The 22,500-nt window shown below is 42.4% G+C and overlaps 1 protein-coding gene across 1 annotated transcript in view; it reads right to left on the bottom strand.

The window, feature by feature from the left end:
• dlgap4b (discs, large (Drosophila) homolog-associated protein 4b) overlaps nucleotides 1–22,500 on the bottom strand; it is a 175,731-nt gene that overhangs the window by 33,662 nt on the left and 119,569 nt on the right. The window contains exons 3-8 of the mRNA XM_052129831.1: nucleotides 15,575–16,050; nucleotides 13,612–14,378; nucleotides 11,145–11,371; nucleotides 4,916–5,014; nucleotides 2,615–2,762; nucleotides 1,076–1,319 (exon numbers count right to left, since the gene is read on the bottom strand). Coding sequence (XP_051985791.1) covers nucleotides 1,076–1,319; nucleotides 2,615–2,762; nucleotides 4,916–5,014; nucleotides 11,145–11,371; nucleotides 13,612–14,378; nucleotides 15,575–15,983 — 1,894 coding nt within the window. The 5' untranslated portion in view covers nucleotides 15,984–16,050. The remainder of the gene's footprint in view (nucleotides 1–1,075; nucleotides 1,320–2,614; nucleotides 2,763–4,915; nucleotides 5,015–11,144; nucleotides 11,372–13,611; nucleotides 14,379–15,574; nucleotides 16,051–22,500) is intronic.

Genomic DNA, 22,500 nt, shown 5'->3' on the forward strand with positions numbered 1-22,500 from the left:
TTGAGGCGAATCACTACACCACCATGAGAACTTAGGACACATTGGGAATTGGGCATTCCAAATTGGGGAGAAAATCAGAAAAAAAGCACATATAATCATGCCCATTCACCCACAAAGAAATTATGCACATAAAACATCTTGACTTCTAGAGCCACTTTTCACTTACTGGTGAGGGGCAATAATTGCTTTTACTTTTGTTAATTAACACTATAATGCTGTGTGTATCAAAAATGATACACAATATTTGATAGCTCCTGTTTCACTCTCTGTTCAAGCTGACGAGTCAAACAACTTATGATATGTAAGTTTCACATGTTTATGGCACCATCTGGTGGTTAATTGTGGAAAAAGTGGTTTCAATGTTTATATCGATCTATTTAAAATGAAAAGTGACGCTTATGTTGGGATAAATGACAGCTTATTTTAATAAAGTTAAAGTGACAGTAATGATTATATTGTTACTGATATTTTAAAATGAGTATCTGCTGAATATAAGCAACTTGTGCTTGGTTTAAATTTTGCATATTATTTTATTGAAAAACCCCTGTAACTATTAAGAAGGTAAGGAGGGAAACATAAACACACACTGTTTTCAGCCAGCTGATTCAAATCACAAGGACATTCAGACATGCGGACAAGCTTTGTACATCTCTATGCCATCTGCCGCTGTCTCTTCTCCATAAATACTCCCTCCTCCCCTCGCTGGAACGCAACGGGAAGTCATTCGCCACTTATGTTCCTGGCCTCGCTCTGCCCAACGCCGCTCGGCTCCGCCCTGCTCGCCACAACCCCCTTTGAAATCCATGTATCAAATATGATACAACAGGCTTTTGAAGTATATCTCTCAATCATCGTTACATTAAATCACATTACAATTTTCTGACAATTCTTTCACATGGGTTAATCAGCATATTCAGTACTTAATTGATAAACGTTTTTGATTAACTAAGAGCCCTAATATTTTATTTGAAACTTCTTTTGCTTGTTTGAACACGTCAAGATATTCAGCTACAGTACACCCCTTTTTATTTTTAAGGCTTTGATAAGTAGTTGCTGGTCATATTGCTAAACTCACCTGTGCTGTTACTGTAGGTGCGTACAGTTGTTGTAGTTGTGGGTGGCGGTGAATCAGAATCCATTGACGCTGTGTCGTCGTCTTGGGAACAGCCCGCCTGGATGGCACGCAGGTAACTATGGCTACGGGATCTGAAGCATGTGGGCATGGGCATATAAGGAGGCTCGATGGACCGTGAGTGAGGATGCATGTCTTCAAAACATGACTCGTCAGCATAATGCTGGCTCACGCCCATGTCTCGCACCTGCAGAGAGAGCGACAGGTGATGTGGGTTGTCATGTGCGAGAAATATAGTGATGGATGGCGAGAAGATATCGGTGATACATTGTGTGTCTAAAGTGTGCAAACTAAATAGTGTAAACTGAGCATGCTCAGTCAAGAATGACAGATTTGGAAAGATGACATCAGGAACATGGCAAAAATCTCAAATTAGTGAAATACAATAATTATACTGTAATCAGTGCAGAACTTTTCAATTGCAAGCACATGTGTGTATTTGTCTTTATAATGGCAATCATTTATATAAATAAATCCTTTTATCCTAGGCTTGCCAAGGACATGTGAGTCTTGAAATTATGTTGACCACTGGTTGGTAACGATGACAATCTATACATTTGTTACTACCGTCGTATATTTGGCCAGAATATCCTGCAGTTATAAAAACTTTACAACGTTTGACCTGATCAGACTAGCAATCGTTATGTCTAATGTTAACGAACGGTGCCTAACTTGTGTAACATCATTTATTTCAGAACATAAATGTTTCCAATAAATCAGCATAAGATATGGCACTTATCTGCTCAAATGACATGTTTTCAGATATATGTCTTTTTTTCTTTCATTATTTATTTGTCCATTCACTCTGATAAGATGTCCTGTATCCATGTGTACACCGGTGCCATGTGTAGAGCCGAAGCACAACCAAAACAATGTTCTTCCGCAAGACGCATCCAGTTTTATTTTTTAACCACTAGATGGCCAAAAGTTACATTTTGTAGCTTTAATATTCTAAGAATGTTGATTTGTAATGCTGCAATAGGGAGCCATGCTAACACCATCCTTTGGATGAAACGTTAAATCGAGGTCCTGACACTTTGAGGTCATTAAAAATCCCATGGCACATAACCCTGGTGTCCTGGCCAACTTCCCCCATTAGCCATAATCAACCATGGCCTCCTAATAATCCCCATCAATGAAATAGCTCTATCACTCCACTAATAGCTGATGTGTGGTGAGCGTACTGGCACACTACGGCTGTCATTGCAACATCCATGTGGATGCTGCACACTGTTGATGGAGGAGAACCCCCTGTTCACTATGTAAAGCATTTTGAGTGTAGTGTCATAAAAGTGCTATATAACTATAACATCCACTCATTCATTTATTCATACTATGTAAAGTCAGCTGGAATTGTTTAAACAATGTTGCAATAAGAACACTTCCTGCTAACATTATGAAAACTTGTTTATCTCTAATATATACATAATGGTACAGTACAGTTTGTGGAACACTTCCTGTTACTTCATAAGGGCGTCTGACCTGACTGATGCAGCTACCGCGTCCAAGCGTGCTGCAGCCCTGACTGAAGTCATCATCATCCCAATTAGGGAATGGAGAACTGCCACCGATGCAGTCCAGGTTATCCAGACTATGATTCCCAGAGAACTCTCGCAGAGAAGGAAGACAACTGAAGAAAGGAAGAGATGAGAGATTGCAAAGAGAAGAGAAAAGAAAAGATGACGAAAAGAAGAAAAGGCAAGAGGTGAAAGAAAGGTAAACATTCAGAATAAACAGCATGTGCGAAGCAGCCAAAGCTCGGCACTATTTCATATACAGTCTTGGTTTTTCTACTACACAAAAAGCAAATGGAAATGATGAAGCTATAAAGATTTATTCCGGAAAGGTAATTGATCTATTTTACTTTCAAATAATACCCATCCATAAAATCCATCCATCCATACTTTCGATCCATCCATTCATCCATATGTTTGGCCATCTACATTGTTTATCCATTCGTCCATACATAGAAACCATCCATCCATCCATCCATTCATCCATTCATCCATTGATCGATCCATCCTTCCATCCATTCATTGATCGATCCATCCATCCATCCATCCATTTGTCCATCCATCCATCCATCCATACGTTTGTCTGTCTACATGTCTACATCCATCCATCCACCCATCCATCCATCCATCCATCCATTCGTCTATCCAACCAGCCATCCATACATTAGTCCATCTATATAAACCATCCATACATACATCTATTTGAATAAACCTTCCATCAATCTATCCATCCATCCATTAATCCATATGTTCATCCATACATTCATCTATCCATCCATCAATCCATCCATCAGTACAACCGTCCATCCATTCATCTATCCTTCCATTCAAATAAACCTTCTGTCCATCCATTCATACGTTTGTCCATCCACCCATTGATTGATCCATCCATTAATCATCCATAAGTACAACCGTCCATTTGTTCATCTATTCTTCCATTTGAATAACCTTCCTTCCTTCCATCCATCAATATGTTCATCCAAACATCCATTGATTGATCCATCCATCCATCCATCCATCCATCCATCCATCCATCCATCCATCCATCCATCCATCCATCCATCCATCCATCAGTCCATCCACCCATCCATCCATCCACATGTTTGTCTGTCTACATTGATGCATCCATCCATCCATAGAAACCATCCATCCATCCATCCATTCGTTCATCCAACCATCCATCCGTACATTAGTCCATCTATATAAACCATCCGTACAGTACATACATCCATTAGAATAAAACTTCCATCAATCCATCTATCCATCCATCCATTAATCCCTATGTTCAGCCACATATTCATCCGTCCATCCATCAATCCATCCATCAGTACAACCGTCCATCCATTCATCTATCCTTCCATTCAAATAAATCCATTCATACGTTTATCCATCCATCCATTGATTGATCCATCCATACATTCATCCATACGTTTGTCCATTCATCCATCAATCATCCTTAAGTACAACCGCCCATTTGTTCATCTATTCTTCCGTTTGAATAACCTTCCTTCCGTCCATCCATCAATACGTTCAACCAAACATCCATTGATTGATCCGTCCGTCCGTCCGTCTGTCCGTCTGTCTATCTATCTATCTATCTATCCATCCATCCATCCATCCAACCAAATGCCATGCCAATGAAAAGTAATTGTAACATTCATCCATCCATCCATGGCTCCATGATTGGTGTCATTTGTCTGTTGACAACATGAGATGATCAATGCCTGGGTAACTGGATATAACTGAAATCTGGGAAGTTCTGTTTTATAAGACAAGTTTCTACCAGAGAAATGTCCTCATCAATTTGTTTGAGCAGAACTGAGACACTATCCAATCACACTGAAGCAACAGAACTAATGACCAATCAGCAAAGTGCCAGTTCTATTCAACATCCAGCAGAGTCCACAAACTCTGAGGAGGCTTTCTGTATTTTCAAGACTCAACGAATTTATCTGCAAAGTTTAATGCAAATTAAAATCCAACTTTACCCCATTTCTGACCACAAATCAACTTCACGGAGAAAGCCACCAAAGAGTTGCATGTCTGAAAGCCACACAGACAACTATGCATCTCAGAATAGGAGAACTGTTTCAAGAGTGAGATTTGGTCAAATGGTCAACTTATGTTTAATCAGCGCTCCTAATTTGAGAGGAATTTATGGTCCAGGTTTAAAAGCAGCACGCTGGTATGACGACTCTTTTGTATGGTCAGTGAGGAGCTGCAGGTGGTCTGTCAGACAGACAGGGGGCAGTCTCTTCACTACACTGACCTGACAGAGCGTCCAATCTGCTGTAGGGTAGTGATGCTGTGGATGGGGGACCAGAGAGCCTCCAGATCCCCCTGCAGCATTGAGTAGTCCAGCAGACGGCTGGAGAGAGGCAGGATAAGAGGTAAGATCAGGGGTGGGGAATGGGGAGGATCTCTAAACAATAGGATACGTGAGAGGAGTGTATTTTTGTTTTGCTTTCCAGAATATCTTACAATCATCTAAACAAGATCAATGCACCTGATAAACAAAACTGCATGACGTATGATGAGTTGCTTTCAGAGAATGTACAGTATCATGATAATGACAACATAATTGTATTTTGTCTTGTGGCACCAACAGATTTCACTAGTTTTTTGCTTGTTTATGATTTAAACACACTTATATTCAAGATAAAGTCTCTGAAAGCAAGACACAAGTTTTATAGATCTTTAGATATTTTTGCTGAAAAACTTATTTGTGAAAGAAGTAGATCTGAGTGATGGGGACAGTGGAAGGTCTTGTATAATATGGAAACATGAGGGGAGGGGCTTGAGAGAGGAAGGGTGTGGCTTCAGACCAAGCAGGAGGGTTTACTAACTTAGGAGAAGGTTATTTTTAATACAGAGAAGCAGAGGTACTTAAGTACAGTTTTCAATATTTGTACTGATACTTTTACTCCAAAAAATTTCTCCAGACCCTTTTGTTACTTTTGCAAGGAACTACAAGGAACAAGGAACTTCTCATGTAAGTTTAAATTTCTGTTTTGACTAATTAATTTGACAAGCTTAGGCTCAATCATTATGAAAGTTATGTGTGATCAGACTCCCTCCTTTCCAGGAGACCTGTTCATATAAAAGTAAATCACATGAGTTCACATTTGACATATAAACAAGGTATGATGATGAATAATTACCAGCACTCAAGAAAATGTCCAACAATATTTATTTGTATATTTTATGAAGACGTGAATGGTCTTTGTCAAAACAAAGCTAGGGGTTTTCTGGTGGTTGTTAAAGTGTTATATTTGCTTTGTAGCATATCTATGCTACAGTATGTGCTTACTAGGGGTTTCTGGATTGTTGCTAGGGCATGCTATGCAGTAGTCAAGGTGATCTGCTGTGTGTTTTTAGCACATTGATACAGTACGTGGATGTCAGGTTGTTACTATGCTGTTGCTAAGTTGTTTTCTGTATTTTTAGCACATTGCTCTGCAGTTGCCAGGGTGTTCTATGTGGTTGTCAGGTTGTTGCTACGCTGTTGCTAAGTTGTTTTAACTTTGTTTTTAGCACATTGCTCTGCAGTTGCCAGGGTGTTCTATGTGGTTGTCAGGGTGTTGCTAGGCTGTTGCTAAGTTGTTTTAACTTTGTTTTTAGCACATTGCTTTGCAGTTGCCAGGGTATTCTATGTGGTTGTCAGGTTGTTGCTACGCTGTTGCTAAGTTGTTTTAACTTTGTTTTTAGCACATTGCTCTGCAGTTGCCAGGGTGTTCTATGTGGTTGTCAGGGTGTTGCTAGGCTGTTGCTAAGTTGTTTTAACTTTGTTTTTAGCACATTGCTTTGCAGTTGCCAGGGTGTTCTATGTGGTTGTCAGGGTGTTGGTAGGCTGTTGCTAAGTTGTTTTAACTTTGTTTTTAGCACATTGCTCTGCAGTTGCCAGGGTGTTCTATGTGGTTGTCAGGTTGTTGCTATGCTGTTGCTAAGTTGTTTTAACTTTGTTTTTAGCACATTGCTCTGCAGTTGCCAGGGTGTTCTATGTGGTTGTCAGGTTGTTGCTATGCAGTTGCCAGTGTGTTCGATGTGGTTGTCAGGTTGTTGCTATGCTGTTGCTAAGTTGTTTTAACTTTGTTTTTAGCACATTGCTATGCAGTTGCCAATGTGTTCTATGTGGTTGTCAGGTTGTTGCTATGCTGTTGCTAAGTTGTTTTAACTTTGTTTTTAGCACTTTGCTATGCAGTTGCCAGTGTGTTCTATGTGGTTGTCAGGTTGTTGCTATGCTGTTGCTAAGTTGTTTTAACTTAACCTCATTCGATCATTTTTGTGTGACTTTAATTTTCAAAGAAACAGATTTTCAGAAGAATATCGCTGTTATGTAGGTCAATTCAATGTAAGTGAATAGTGGCCAGATTTTAAAGCTCCAAAAAGCACATAAATGCAGCATAAGAGTAATCCATAAGACTCCAGTGGTTTCATCAATGTCTTCTCAACGGATTCAATTGGTTTTGGGTGAGAATAGACCAAAATATAACTCCTTTTTCGACTTTAAATCTTGATATTAGCAGTCTCTTTGGCGATCAGGATTTCAAGCTCGATTGCACTCCCTATAGCGCCATCTAGGGCTCTGTGCATGCATAGAGCTTGAAATGTCTGGCCACCATTCACTTGCATTGAACTGACCAATAGTGCTGAAATATTCTTCTAAAAATATTTGTTTGTGTTCCGCAGATGAAAGAAAGTCATACACATTTGGGATGGTATGAGGGTAAGTAAATTATGATCACTACCAATTAAATAAGTTGCCATGGGTTTAATGAACAGATCTGTAATTTATGCAATTTATTTGTACTTTTATACTTAAGTACATTTAAAATCAGTTACTTTAATACTTTTACTTAAGTAATTTTCTCATGCGCTAATTTAACTTTTGCTTGTGTCAATTTCCAGGAAGGTGTCTTTACTTTTACTCAAGTATGACAAAAGGATACTTTATACAACACTACAGAGAAGCAAAACAAGTAAACAAATGTATTTATAAAAGAAGGGACGGATAGTTTAGATGGGAGAGATGGGGAAATGTGAGGGGTTTTAAAGTGCAGAAAAGGGGGAGGGGCTTGAGAAAATAAGAGCAGGTTTTCAGACATGGGAAGAGGATTTTAGCAGCTTGTAAAACATTATTTTGGGCACAAGAAAATGGGGAATTTTAATATACAGAAAAAACTACAGAGAATAGAGTAGAATGGAAATCTATTTACTAAATAAACACATGAGAGAGATGGGAGAAGAGGAGGAGTTTTAAAGTACAGAAAATAACAGGGGAGGGGCTTGAGAGGAGAGAGGTGGGGCATCAGATCAGGAAGGAGGGGTTTAAGACCTAAGTGAAAGTTAGTTAAAGTTGAGAATAGAGTAGAATGGAAATCTGTTTACTAGAAAAGCCTATGAGAGGGATGGGGGAAGAAGAGGAGGTTAATAGTATAGAAAAAAAAACTAGAGGAGGGGCTTGACAGAGTAAGGGTGGGGCTTCTGACTGCAAAGGAGGGTTTTATGAGTTTGGAGAAGGTTATTTTGAGTACAGATGAGAAAGGAAACTTATTTATACAAGAATCAGATTTGAGAGATTGGAAAAGAGGAGGAGATTTATAACAATGGGGGAGGGGCTTATGGGTTTAAAGGTGTGGCTTCAGATCAGGAAGGAGAGGTTTAAGACCAGGGAGAAGGTTATTTTGGGTAGACAGTAGAACAGAATAAAAAAAAAATGCTAAAAGAATCAGATTGGTGAGATGGGGAAAGATGGGGAGCTTTATAGTACAGGAAAAATAGTAGAGGAGGGGCTTAAGAGTGGAGAGGTCTGGCTTCAGACCAGGGAGGAGGGATTTAAGACCTGGGAAAAGGTTATTTTTGGGTAGTGAGTAGAACAGAATACAAATGTATTTATAAAACAAGCAGATTGGAGAGATGGGAAAAGGGGAGGGGCTTTATGTTACAGCAAAAGGGGAGGGGACAGAGCTTAAAAATGGAGAGGAGGGGCTTCAGTCCAAGAAGGAGGGGTTTAAGACCTGGGAAAATATTATTTTTGGGTAGTAAGTAGAACAGAATTAAAACTTATTTATAAAATAAGAAGATTGGATTGATTAGAAAAGGGGAGTGAATTTATATTACATATAAAGGTGAGGGGGAGGAGCTTAACAGTGGAGATGTGAGGCATGGATTTAAGACCTGGGAAAATGTTATTTTTTGGGAGGAGAGTAGAACAGAATGAAAACTTATAAAAGAAACAGATTAGAGAGATGGGAAAAGGGGAGGAGATTTACAATACATAACAAATGGAGGAGGGGCTAACGGGTTTATAGGTGGGGAGAGATTTAAGACCTGGGAAATAAATCATTTTGGGTAGTGAGTTGAACAGAATTTAAACTTATTCATAAAAGAAGCAGATTGGAGAGATGAGAAAAGGGGAGTGGCTTTATATTACAGGGAAAAAAAGGTGAGGGGGAGGAGCTTTAGAGTGGAAATGCTAATGTATCAGGAGGGAATGGGTTGTTGACACAGACGTACATTTAAAATCTACACTGACTAAAGAACCGTTCTGGGTATTTGTGTCGATTATCAGGAAACATTCAAGGGCCTTACAGTTTGTTTGATCTCATTGCTATCTAGGAGAAACAAATAACACTTAAATAAAAATGTAGAACCACAAATTCGTTACACATTCAACAGTGGTCCAAATAAAAAATAAAAATCTGATCTTACATGCGTTTTTGCAATTTACACACATAAAACAAGATGCAGATATTGGTTGACTTGGAAAAACGCAGCCTTTATGAACACAAAATTGACAAAATAGTATCCGTTCACAGTAAGATGGCAAAATTAGTTCTGTTCAGGAGCCAAAAAAAGAGAGACTATTGTTTAACATGATTTTAACAGGACTGCACTTCAAATGTACAGCAGAAGGATTGGTGACAGAAACAGCATATGGTGGAAGAGAGAGAGACAATCTGTGCTTAATCTAGCACATGAACAAGCACAGCTGGATTCTGTGTGTATGTGTGTATGAGAGAGAGAAATAAGAGAGAAAGTTAAACTCAATCTAAACCATGAGGCATGAAATAACGTAGCTCACACCTCAGGCAGGGTCTTTGGCGTTGTGACAGAGCACCAGAGTGATTCTCTGTGTTTGTACCCTAATATATCTTCAGCCTTCTGTACAGAAACAGATTGCTGTGGTTTTATGGAAGTGTGCGTGTGTAATTAACCAAAGTCCACTGGGTGGCCATCTTGGTAACGACCCTCGAGAGCCATTTCTAATCATGTAAGCTCCTATTAACTTGGATGGGGAAAGACCGAAATCTTTTAAGGGGTCATGAAATGCTATTTTTTTTATATAGTTATATTATCTTCCCTGAGGTCCACTGATAATGTTTTTTTCATAGTTTTTTTAATTTAGTAATATATGATTATTTATCCAAGTGTTTTAACTGCCTCATCCTTCAATAACAGTTCCTTTACATAGTTTTAATCGTTTTATGACTGGTTCACAAGTAATCCACATATGGGGCTTTTCCACTGCACGGAACAACTCGACTCGACTCGCTTTTTGGGGGTTTTCCACTGTGAATAGTACCTGGTACATTTTTAGTACCACCTCGGTCGAGGTTCCAAGCGAGCCGAGCCGATACTAATATTAATGTAATCAAAAATAATTTTAAATAGTCCAGATGGGTCCCCTTTGGTGTTAGGAATAGTGAGGCTACAGTAGGCCTTGTTTGTCGTTCTCTCTATGTTTACAAACTGGAGCACCAGTGGGCGGGGCCAAGGGTGTGATGATTTTAAATAAGCATTAATGTGTTTTCACTGTAGAGGCGGTGATTAATTATTGTACCCCAATTATGTAGGGTTGTCACGGAAGTAGAGAATGAGGCGTTTTTTTCAGCTTGGTTTCAATAAATGCTTTTAATAGAATAGAATGACATCTTATAAGTCAAAATAACAAGGAAAATGTGATTCCTCATGACATGACCCCTTTAAAACTGTTTGCCAAACTTACGTTTCGATAACTAGCCAAATCACCAATACATTCTGGCAAAAGTTATGGCATCTTCAGTTCAAATAAGGCTACAATGACATATTTTTTTAGGAATATTTTAAGGCTATATCCACACTTTTTCTTGAAAACACAAAGATTTTTCAACGTTTAAGCCTCTCATCCACACTAGAACAGTGTTTTCCTTCAGAAAAACCTTTCAAAATGCTGTCTATTACTGCATATTTTGGAAAACAATGACATTAGGAAACTGAAAACTGAGTTTTCATATAATAAATTGATTAGTGTGGATATGGCCTGAAGCAAAAAGACCTGTGGATGTCCTTGCCAACAAATCTGAAACTTCCTGTACTACACCATGTCCTGAGAGTATCTGACCCTACGGGTAAAAAACAATCAAAAAAATGGACACATTTTCTAGCCATGTTGTGCATTGTGAACTCGCACATTTATTTTTCAATGAGTTGCCTCGTTTTACTGTGTGTTCACTTACTTTTTGGAAGGGAACTGGTCACTGAGTGATTGCTGTGTTGCACGTAAATAGCTCTGCCTCCGTGCGGCGATTTTCGGTGAGGGTGTGGGACTGCCATCGGAGTCGTCGCTGTCCTCCAGGTCGGCCATGGCTTTCACGTAACTGCCGCTGCGCATCCGTCTGCAGGGGATCTCACCCATTGGCCCACCTCTCCCCATAGTTCCTAACCACTCACCTGTAGAGGGCATCTTAATAAACAACAGACAACACCATCAATCCAGTACTGTGAGTTTTCTCAAAACAGCAAGCTTCAATCTCATTGGCTGGAGTCAAGTGCACAGGTACTCTATCAGTCCGTGGGAAAAGAAAGTTGTGCATATGTAACCAGTCCTACTCGACTCGCTCCGAGAGGGATTCGAACTGACGTCCCTGGCATGGAGGATAAAGGCTACAGCCTCTAGTGTCAGTCGCTAGTGCACCTCATAAGGCCAGGGGAGTGAGGTGTACATACTGCACAGTTACCTACCAGCTGGCTCCTTTTACAAATACAGAGCAAAAAAAAATGAACTAAACTAAAACGAACGGTCCAGAATAACGACGCGCCATACCACATTACCTCTAGGTGGCACTTATTCGCTACACAGATGTTTTCAGGCCTTATTTAGTAAATTTATGTAGCATAAACTAAGAATGTTACATATAATGTATATACAGTATATACACTCACCTAAAGGATTATTAGGAACACCTGTTCAATTTCTCATTAATGCAATTATCTAATCAACCAATCACATGGCAGTTGCTTCAATGAATTTAGGGGTGTGGTCCTGGTCAAGACAATCTCCTGAACTCCAAACTGAATGTCAGAATGGGAAAGAAAGGTGATTTAAGCAATTTTGAGCATGGCATGGTTGTTGGTGCCAGACGGGCCGGTCTGAGTATTTCACAATCTGCTCAGTTACTGGGATTTTCACGCACAACCATTTCTAGGGTTTACAAAGAATGGTGTGAAAAGGGAAAAACATCCAGTATGCGGCAGTCCTGTGGGCTGAAAATGCCTTGTTGATGCTAGAGGTCAGAGGAGAATGGGCCGACTGATTCAAGCTGATAGAAGAGCAACTTTGCCTGAAATAACCACTCGTTACAACCGAGGTATGCAGCAAAGCATTTGTGAAGCCACAACACGCACAACCTTGAGGCGGATGGGCTACAACAGCAGAAGACCCCACCGGATACCACTCATCTCCACTACAAATAGGAAAAAGAGGCTACAATTTGCAAGAGCTCACCAAAATTGGACAGTTGAAGACTGGAAAAATGTTGCCTGGTCTGATGAGTCTCGATTTCTGTTGAGACATTCAGATGGTAGAGTCAGAATTTGGCGTAAACAGAATGAGAACATGGATCCATCATGCCTTGTTACCACTGTGCAGGCTGGTGGTGGTGGTGTAATGGTGTGGGGGATGTTTTCTTGGCACACTTTAGGCCCCTTAGTGCCAACTGGGCATCGTTTAAATGCCACGGCCTACCTGAGCATTGTTTCTGACCATGTCCATCCCTTTATGGCCACCATGTACCCATCCTCTGATGGCTACTTCCAGCAGGATAATGCACCATGTCACAATGCTCGAATCATTTCAAATTGGTTTCTTGAACATGACAATGAGTTCACTGTACTAAAATGGCCCCCACAGTCACCAGATCTCAACCCAATAGAGCATCTTTGGGATGTGGTGGAACGGGAGCTTCGTGCCCTGGATGTGCATCCCACAAATCTCCATCAACTGCAAGATGCTATCCTATCAATATGGGCCAACATTTCTAAAGAATGCTTTCAGCACCTTGTTGAATCAATGCCACGTAGAATTAAGGCAGTTCTGAAGGCGAAAGGGGGTCAAACACAGTATTAGTATGTGTTCCTAATAATCCTTTAGGTGAGTGTATATAATGTATACATATAACTTGAACATACGGGGACATTTTAAGTGTAAACTTGATTTGCGACATAGCGCCCCGTTTGGACCCACCAGCAGGTCAACAGAGATGAAGAGATTAAAAAGTGTGACAACTAACCCTGGTCTCCCCTATATTGTAAAACAAAACTGAAACTAGAAACACTGAAAAACTCAAACTAAAATACAATTAACATTCCAGACTGTTCACACTATAATGTTTTGCTGCTAACTTGACAAAATGGCGCCAAAACCAAGTTGTATTTTAGGAAAGCGTATTTTATTAATCATATGCCCTAACCCAAAAACTAAACCAAACCATCAGTGGAGTGAAAATGTACTCTTAGATGGAAAATGCAATGCAACCTGGACTTGTCAGTAATTTGGCTGAATTGGGTTCGATTTCAGGGTGCATGAACTTTCGGAATCACCATGTTGATTTGACATGGGATCAAACTAACAAAATTGCAATTACAAAATGAAATTAAAATAGAAATAAAAACAAAATTCAGAACTATACTCACCCTCCCTCGAACCTGTAGGTAGTTGCTGCCCATGTCCTGTTGAACTGACTTTGACTTCAGTAGGGTGCGATCCAGGGTGGCCGAACCCTTATGGCAAACTTGCCTGGTGGGCCCTAACGTGAGTGTGGACCAGGGTGACTCTTTACTAAAGTCCCCATCAAACATCGCCACTCTGCCTCTACTACCTCCTCCACCCGGTCCTGGGAGTGCAGGGAGCGCCTGGTGCTTCAGGTCGCTGTTACTTTTTGAAGATTTGAGCGTGTGCTCACTGATGGTGCTGCATCCCTGCATGATGTACCTGGATGCCACCTGGGTGTCCGGCAACGGCCCTGATCCCACCCCCTGCCGACCCAATGTCATCATGGCCATGGGGTTTCTATAGTTACTCATATCACTGTCCAAGTCGTCGGAGCTCCAGTATCCAGACATATTCGATCGTGGCCTCCGTTTAGCCGTTCCTTCGCTCTTTGCGCGGTCTTTGCTTTTGCTGCGACGATGTTTGTCGTCACTATCTGACGATCTGCTATTGCGGCCATTCATGTTACTCTTGATGGCAGAATTTTCTAGCGACTGTGATTTCGCAAAAAGTTTCTGGACGGAGTGAACTAAATAGCGTATTTTTCCCGGACTGTCCGTGCGCTGTTGTTGTTGCTGTTTCGTTGTCGTCACCGCCGTGCTACGATGGAATTGTAACGTGCTGAAGCCATCCTGTTGCCCTGGCAACTGTTTCTCAAACTGGCCCAGGAGGTTGGGGGGTATACGGTTCATCTTTTCTGCCCCTGGAGGAAAAAAAGTTAATTAGAAGGGGTGTAGCAGTGGTCACACTTTCAGTTCAGTTCAGTATATACTTTATATGTTGCTATAAGGAGAACACGATTGTCTGATTTTTTTATGTATGTTTTTCAAAGAGTGGCACCAAACGGAATTGCAATCTTTTTTGGTGAATTCTCATCTGGGTCGGACATCTCAACCAATGGTGTGAGTCTTGGGTGGGACTGCCTGTTTGTCCAAAATGTTTCAAACTTGTTTGTAAAACAGTCATTCATTTTGCAATTCTGTCTAATTCATCCTTTTATACACTTCATCACTGTGATGAGGAGGAGGGCGTGGCCAGGCCGTAGTGATCAGCCCAATAATTTGTTTATTAAAAGTTTACGTTGACTGCTCAGCCGGTTCCCGCCATCTCCTTGTCCATCCTGTGAACCTGTTACAATCACTAATTGCCTCTTGTGTAATTTGCACACATTTTGGGCATGTTTTTCGCTTTGATCTTTTCACGCTTTTCGTCTTATTTAACAAGTAGTGACTCACAACCAATACAATTCATTATATTTTCTCCACATTACCTCGTGCGATCCCGCATCCACATGTGTGGACATTGTATTTTGGGCATAATTTTATTTCATTTAAACTGACTGATCTTAGTTCAGAAGACACTGTGCTGTCAGTAAAGGGTTCAAATTTAAGAGTCATGTGACGAAACAACATGGTGCCGATCACAGCGGAGTTTGTCTTTGTGAGAAACTGCAACAAAACTACATCTGGTGAAAAACCTAATTAATTTTTATATTGAAATTTGTTTGAGTCAAAAGATTAGTCTCTAGTTTCATCCGATATGACATTTTACACATTTTAGCAATTTTATCGTGAAACGCCAAGCTGCTAAACACAATGTACACTAATGTGTACTTTAGCGCATTTATTCTTTAGAAATCCTACTGTACATTTTCACACTGAATAATGTGTCTTTCAGAGGCTTTATATGGAGTTAGGAGGACAATAATGTGCATTTCTAACTGTTCTGTCAGTGCAGACAGACAGCACACTGGAGATTAAGCCATGCACTAAATAGGGAGCAAGGGAGCATCCTATAGCTCTCTATGCAGTTAAGTGCGTTCACTCCTAAAATCAGTTTCAGGCTGCAGATGATGTTTGGATCACTCAACATGTTTGACTTACCCTTTCTATTTCTTACCAGATATCGTCGCTGATCCACTACTTATCATGGCAGTCCGTCCCACTCCGAGACCCATTCCCATGGACATGGACGTCCCCAGCGTCCCTGTACCAATTCCCCCAATGCTGTCCCCCGCAGAGTAACCGAACTCACCCTGATCAAAGTGTGAGTTGTAGTGAATTCGGGGGAAGGTGCTACTGGATGACAGCTGGTTGTTGAGGGGCATTATGCAATCAGGCGGGAGGCCAACCGGGATGGGCGACGGAGAGAAGTGATGGGGGTCCAGGGCTCCGTAGTGGTCCATGGCTGCTGGGTGGAGAAATGGGGTATGAGACAAGGTGGAGGACGCAGAGGGTGGGTGACAGGGAGAGCGGGGCGGCTCGCAGTCGGACAGGTGTCGGGTGCGTTGGGGAGTGTAGCCTTTCATGGCAGAATGGGGCGAAACCCCCCACCCTAGATCAGGAACATGGTGTCACCAGGAAGAAACAGATACCCTGAGAAAAGAACAAAAAGAGAGGGAAATTAAGAGTGTTGAAACAAAACGTTTAAAATTTTCGAAGTGAATGATGCTTTCTCCTGCAAAACCAGTCACCTTGATGACCATGTTTCTCACTCTATATTTTCGTCTCGTTTAACAGTAAATATTTTTAAACATCCTTAATACGAGATGCATTTACTTGAAAATAAATATTACTAGGTAACTAGTAATACTAGTATAATTACATAATATGTCAATTGATTAATCAAATTAATCAATAAAATAACTTATTAATATTTGTTTAGAAATTGAACATATGCTAATTCATATATAAAGATTAAATAGTTATAAATATAATTTAAGATTCACTTAATTTTAAGACAATACGTGATTGTGTCAGACAAATAAAGCATTGAATAAACAATATAAAACTGGCTTTAGAAGTCAATATATTGTTTCTTTTATTTTCTATATTATTGAACATCAGCCTGTCAGCCTTTTTATATAATTAATCGCACTGAATTAACATGTTAAACTGACAACCTTAAAAATATATAAAATGGGCTTCTAAAGATTTATAAAGTTTTCCTATTTTCAAAATGTTTGTTGGTATGAATAAAATTAACACCTGCTCTTGACCAAGTGTAAATTGAAGACATCTGAACATGTTGCGTTATTCAGGCAAACTGCCATGACTAAATTAGGTAAAAAAGAGATTTGCTGTTTTCTTTTTAAAACATGTACATATATATATAACCTTTTGAATTTGAATTACCTGCATTTATGTATAAATTTGACTTAAAATCTTTTATGATCTTCATCAGTTACAATAATGAACAAACATAATCTGTTATAACTAATAACACACAACTTATTGTATTGTTCTTGTACATACTGAATACACCATTCACACATTCACAGTGTAGGTTGGAAAATGTATGTGAACCCTTAGGCTAATGATATCAACAAAAGCTAATTAGAGTCAGGAGTCGACAAACCTGGCATCCAATTAATGAAAGGAGATTGGAGGTGTGTGTTAGAGCTACTTTGACTTATAAAAAGCACTCAAACATTTTGAGTTTGCTATTCACAAGAAGCATCTGCTGACGTGGACCATTCCTCACAACCAAGAGATCTCAGAAGACTTACAATCAAGAATTGTTGCTTTGCATAAAGTTGGAAAGGGTTACAAAGTTATCTTGAAGAGTTTAGATGTTCATCTGTCCACAGTTAGACAAACTGTCTATAAATGGAGATGATTTAGTACTATAGGTGCTCTCACTAGAAGTGGCCGTCCAGCCAAGATGACTCAAAGGGCACAAAAATGTGAGGAAATTCAAAATATAGGAACATTTTCAAGAAATAATGCAGTTCATATAAAAACAATGAAAAATTAAGAATTTGATGGGTTGACAATTTGAAGTCATTCTAATGCTTAAATTTGCAGTTAATGCTTTTTTTTTAGCCTAGTTTCCATCCAGCGTAATTTTGTTATCGACAAATGAAAAAACGAATGACATTCAAATGGCCTTTTATCGATAATCAGGGTGCCTAAAAAAAAACACTTTGTCGCATAAGTTTTGGTTTAGCGCAAAAGAAATCTGCCCTGAAGCCGTTTCCATTCAGATATGTGTGTTTATCGCTAATCAGGTGGCTTGATGAGCGTTACCGTGGAGACGTAGCGTGTGTGGAGGCTTCACTCTATTCTCTGCAACTCACCACACGCCCACCGAGAGCAAGAAACACATTATAGCGACCATGAGGAGATTACCCCATGTGACTCTACCCTCCCTAGCAACCGGGCCAATTTGGTTGCTTAGGAGACCTGACTGGAGTCACTCAGCATGCCCTGGGTTCAAACTCATGACTCCAGGGGTGATAGTCAGTGTCTTTACTTGCTGAGCTAACCAGGCCCCCAATTGCGTGAAATCTTTGAAGAAGAATTATGTTTTTCTTATTTTTTAAGATGGTTGTTTTTTAAGTGACTGTGTCTCTTGTATGAAAATGACGTGTTTTGTAATAAAAGGTGTTTTAAATCTCTCTCTCTTGCTCTCTCATCCAATGCCAGGATTTTGCACACAGATGGGCTTTAAGGAGTTAAAGCCGATTGAACTGTTTGAATGACCAGACTGTCTGCACCATGGCAGCACATGCTCGCTAGAAAACCTTCCTTCAGGCAACAAGCCTCAAGCTTTATAGGAACCATAATCCTGCCATCAGTATCTAGACGTGCGCGCGCAGCCAGAGACAGCAAACAGAGCACAGACTGGTGATCCATCTCAGCGGGCGACACGAGAGACAGACAGAAACACAGAGAGTCAAGACGACAGGCGTGACACTTGAAGCAGAGCCACACACAGGGTTGCAGTTTAGTAATTCTGTTCATTTGTAATTAATTGCAATTATGTAACCAACCAACTTGTGAGCGTGTGGGTGAGTTTGGTACCTCAGTCACCATTGAAGAACACTTTGGACCCAAGAAAAACCCTGGTTGTGCCATAGTGTATGGGTGTTTTTAAATTGTGAATGGTAGGTAAATTGGCGTGAGTGAGCCAAAAACAAACAATTATTTGCCTTGTAGGGTTTGATCAAGTCTTGTTTTGGTGTTAGAATTTATAGATAGAAGGCTTACAAGTATCAAGTACACACACTATATGTCCAGGGACACATTAAGGTGCCACTGGGCTTCGACAACGATTTGCCTGTTCATTAATGCGGCCCTGGCATCAAAATCTCACTCCAGCCTGGCATCCAAAGTTGGCCGCACATCAGTGGGAGAAGAGACATGCCGTGGCCATGATTTCAGGTGAACAGAGACACCGCGAGTGCAAAACAGGTGGCAGGTGACAGAACAGCACCAGAACAGGTGTGAGAGAGAGAGAGAGAGAGAGAGAGAGAGAGAGAGAGAGAGAGAAAGAAAGAGAGATAGATAGAGAGAGAGAGAATTAAATGTTGTGGAGTTTGAAGTGTGTTTAACACAGTTGAGCTCTGCCATAAAACATATACACAGAAATGTTATGCGCCATTATGAATTTCCACCAGAGTGACAAAACATGTCTATTCTATACCGTAAGCTCCTTTTATGTTCTTATTTACTGTAGTTTAAGGTATCAAGGGATGCTTTTCATACAGAAATATACACATGGTTGTAGAAGTAGCTCACTCATTCTGACAGCAGGGGGTGCAAAGAGACAAACCATTGAACCAGACCACCTGAAACTGACCTCAACAACATCACTAGAGTCTCTTAGAAAACCTTTGAAGAGCTCATAATGGCTGAACAAAAGAAAACACAATGGTATGATACAACCTTCACTTTTCAAGATGTTTTCATTAAATGAACTTAAACTCGACACCCCTATGAACACCAATCTGTGGTCATACTTCAGTTATGGATTATGGATCTTTAAACACGTGTCTTACTTATGACAAATTTTGAACCGATCTTTCCATCAGTGTGCTTTATGCCCCCACAAAATTATAATTTTTTTAATCACACTCATGATCACAAGATGTGCAAACGACCCTGAACTGCGTGTGTGTGTGTGTGTGTGTGTGTTCCCCTTCTGTCGCTCTCTCCACGTTGTGTCAGAGAAGTGACACTAGGGGTCTCTCTTGAGCGCCGATATTCACCTCTGGACTATGAAAAAAGGCCAATGAGAGTTGGCAACCAGTATTTGCATGTCCCGCCCCCGGACATACGGGTATTTAAGCGGCGCAAATACGGGAGTTCATTCAGAAAATTTCTTCGGAGCCGATGGTCGTGTCTGCAACTGCTGTGTGTACACACCGAGTTCCTGTTATCCATCCGCTGCATGAAGAAGGGTTCGAAATGAAGAAGGGTTTCTACAGCCCTTACTTCGTTGTACCCAAGAAAGGCGGCGGCTTACGACCGATCTTGGACCCGCGAGTTTTCAATCGGACCTTGTCCAAACTCCCGTTCAAAATGCTCACCCAGAAACAAATTCTATATGGCGTCCGGCATCTAGATTGGTTCGCAGCGGTAGACCTGAAGGACGCGTACTTCCACGTCTCAATTCGCCCTTGACACCGCCCCTTCCTAAGGTTCGCGTGTCAAGGGCGAATTGCCGGCATACGCATACTCAATTACCTCGACGACTGGCTCATACTGGCCCACTCCCGAGAGTTACTATGCGCACACAGAGACCAGGTGCTCAGCCACCTCAGCCGTTTGGGGTTTCAGGTCAACTGGGAAAAAGAGCAAGCTCTCCCCGGTCCAGAGCATCTCTTTTCTCTGTCTGGAGTTAGACTCAGTCCCAATGACAGCACGTCTCTCCAACGAGCGTGCTCAGTCAGTGCTGAAATGCCTCGCTTCCTTCAAGCCAGGCGCCATGGTCCCGCTAAAACGTTTCCAACAGCTCCTGGGGCATATGGCATCCTCAGCGGCCGTGCCACTGGGGTTGATGCATATGAGACCACTTCAGCACTGGCTCGGACTTCGAGTCCCGAGACCAGCATGGCGCCGCGGCACGCTAACATAAAAGTTACCTCTGCCTGCCGCCAAACCTTCAAACCCTGGACAGACCTCTGCTTCCTAAGGGCAGGAGTACCCTTGCAGCAGGTGTCCCGGCGTTCTGGTCACAACCGACGCCTCCAAATTGGGTTGGGCGCCGTATGCAATGGGCGCGCAGCCGCAGGCCAGTGGAACCAAGGCCCGTTGCGCTGGCACATCAACTGCCTAGAGCTGCTGGCTGTTTTTCTGGCCCTGAAGAAGTTTCTCCCGTTAATTGAACAAACACGTCCTAGTCAGGACAGACAGCACCACGGTCGTAGCCTACATAAACCGCCAAGGCGGAGTACGCTCCCTCCACATGTCACAGCTCGCCCGTCGTCTCCTCCTTTGGAGTCAGCAGCGACTCAAGTCACTGCGGCGCCACTCACATCCCGGCAACCTCAATGTGATAGCGGACGCGCTGTCAAGACAAAGCTTGCCCGGCAGAGAGTGGAGGCTCCACCCCCAGTCGGTCCAGCTGATTTGGGACCGGTTCGGCAAGGCTCAGGTAGACCTGTTTGCCTCCCAAGAAACCTCCCACTGCCGGATCTGGTATGCCCGGACAGAGGCTCCCCTCGGGGCAGGCGCGTTGGCACACAGCTGGCCTGCGGGGCTGCGCAAGTACGCATTTCCCCAGTGAGCCTTCTTGCACAGGTGCTATGCAAGGTCAGGGAGGGCGAGGAGCAAGTCATTCTGGTAGCCCCTTACTGGCCTACCCGGACTTGGTTTTAGGACCTCACGCTCCTCACGACAGCCCCTCCCTGGCGGATTCCCTGAGGAAGGACCTTCTTTCTCAGGGGCCGGGGCACGCTCTGGCACCCGCACCCAGACCTCTGGAACCTCCACGTCTGGCCCTTGGATGGGATCGCGGAAGATCTAGCCGGCCTACCACCGACCGTCATAGATACAATCAATCAAGCCAGAGCCCCTCTACCAGGCATCTCTACGCTCTAAAGTGGCGTCTGTTCAGCGGACTGGTGTTCTTCCGAGCCGAAGACCCACAGAAGTGCTCAGTTAGGTCAGTGCTCGTGTTTCTTCAGGAGAGGCTGGAGAGGAGGCTGTCCCCTCCACCCTCAAGGTGTATGTCGCCCTTCTCGTGACCCACCATGACTACGGTAGGCGGCAAGTCTCTTGGTAAGCACGACTTAATCGTCAGGTTCCTAAAAGGTGCCGGAGGATAACTCCCTCCGGCCTAACCTGTTCCCCTCCTGGGATCTCTCGGTCGATCCTTACGGGCCTCCAGAGACCCCCCTTGAGCCAGCTTGACTCAGCTGGACTCAGGGCCCTCTCTCTCAAGACTGCCCTGCTGATCGCGCTTGCTTCCATCAAGAGGGTCGGGGACCTGCATGCGTTCTCTGTTAGCGACGCTTGCCTGGAGTTCGGTCCAGCAGATACTTTCGTGATCCTAAAACCGCGACCGGGCTATGTGCCCAAGGTTCCTACCACGGCCTTCAGGGATCAGGTAGAGAACCTGCAAGCGCTGCCCCGGGAGGAGGCAGACCCAGCCCTTTCACTGCTGTGTCCAGTGCGTGCTTTACGTATTTATCTGGACGCACACAGAGCACCAGGCGCTCTAAGCAGTTCTTCGTCTACTTTGGGGGACAGCAGAAAGGGAATGCTGTCTCCAAGCAGAGACTACGCCCACTGGGTTGTCGGCGCCATTTCCCTGGCTTATCACACCCAGGCGTGCCCCCTTGCGGGTCCGAGCTCACTCCACCAGGAGTGTTGCATCCTCATGGGCACTGGCTAGGGGCACTGCCCTAGCAGACATTTGTAGAGCAGCGGGCTGGGCAACACCTAACACTTTTGCGAGATTCTACAATCTCCGAGTTGAGTCAGTATCGTCCGTGTTCTCTCAGGTACCGAGCCCGTGAGAACTCGGTGGCACGCCACGATCTGACCAGGTGAATCGCTTGCACCTAGCGCCCTTCCCCTAACCAGGGAAACAGTCGC

This window comes from Xyrauchen texanus, chromosome 7, assembly GCF_025860055.1.
Source record: "Xyrauchen texanus isolate HMW12.3.18 chromosome 7, RBS_HiC_50CHRs, whole genome shotgun sequence".
In the NCBI taxonomy this organism is placed as follows: domain Eukaryota; kingdom Metazoa; phylum Chordata; class Actinopteri; order Cypriniformes; family Catostomidae; genus Xyrauchen; species Xyrauchen texanus.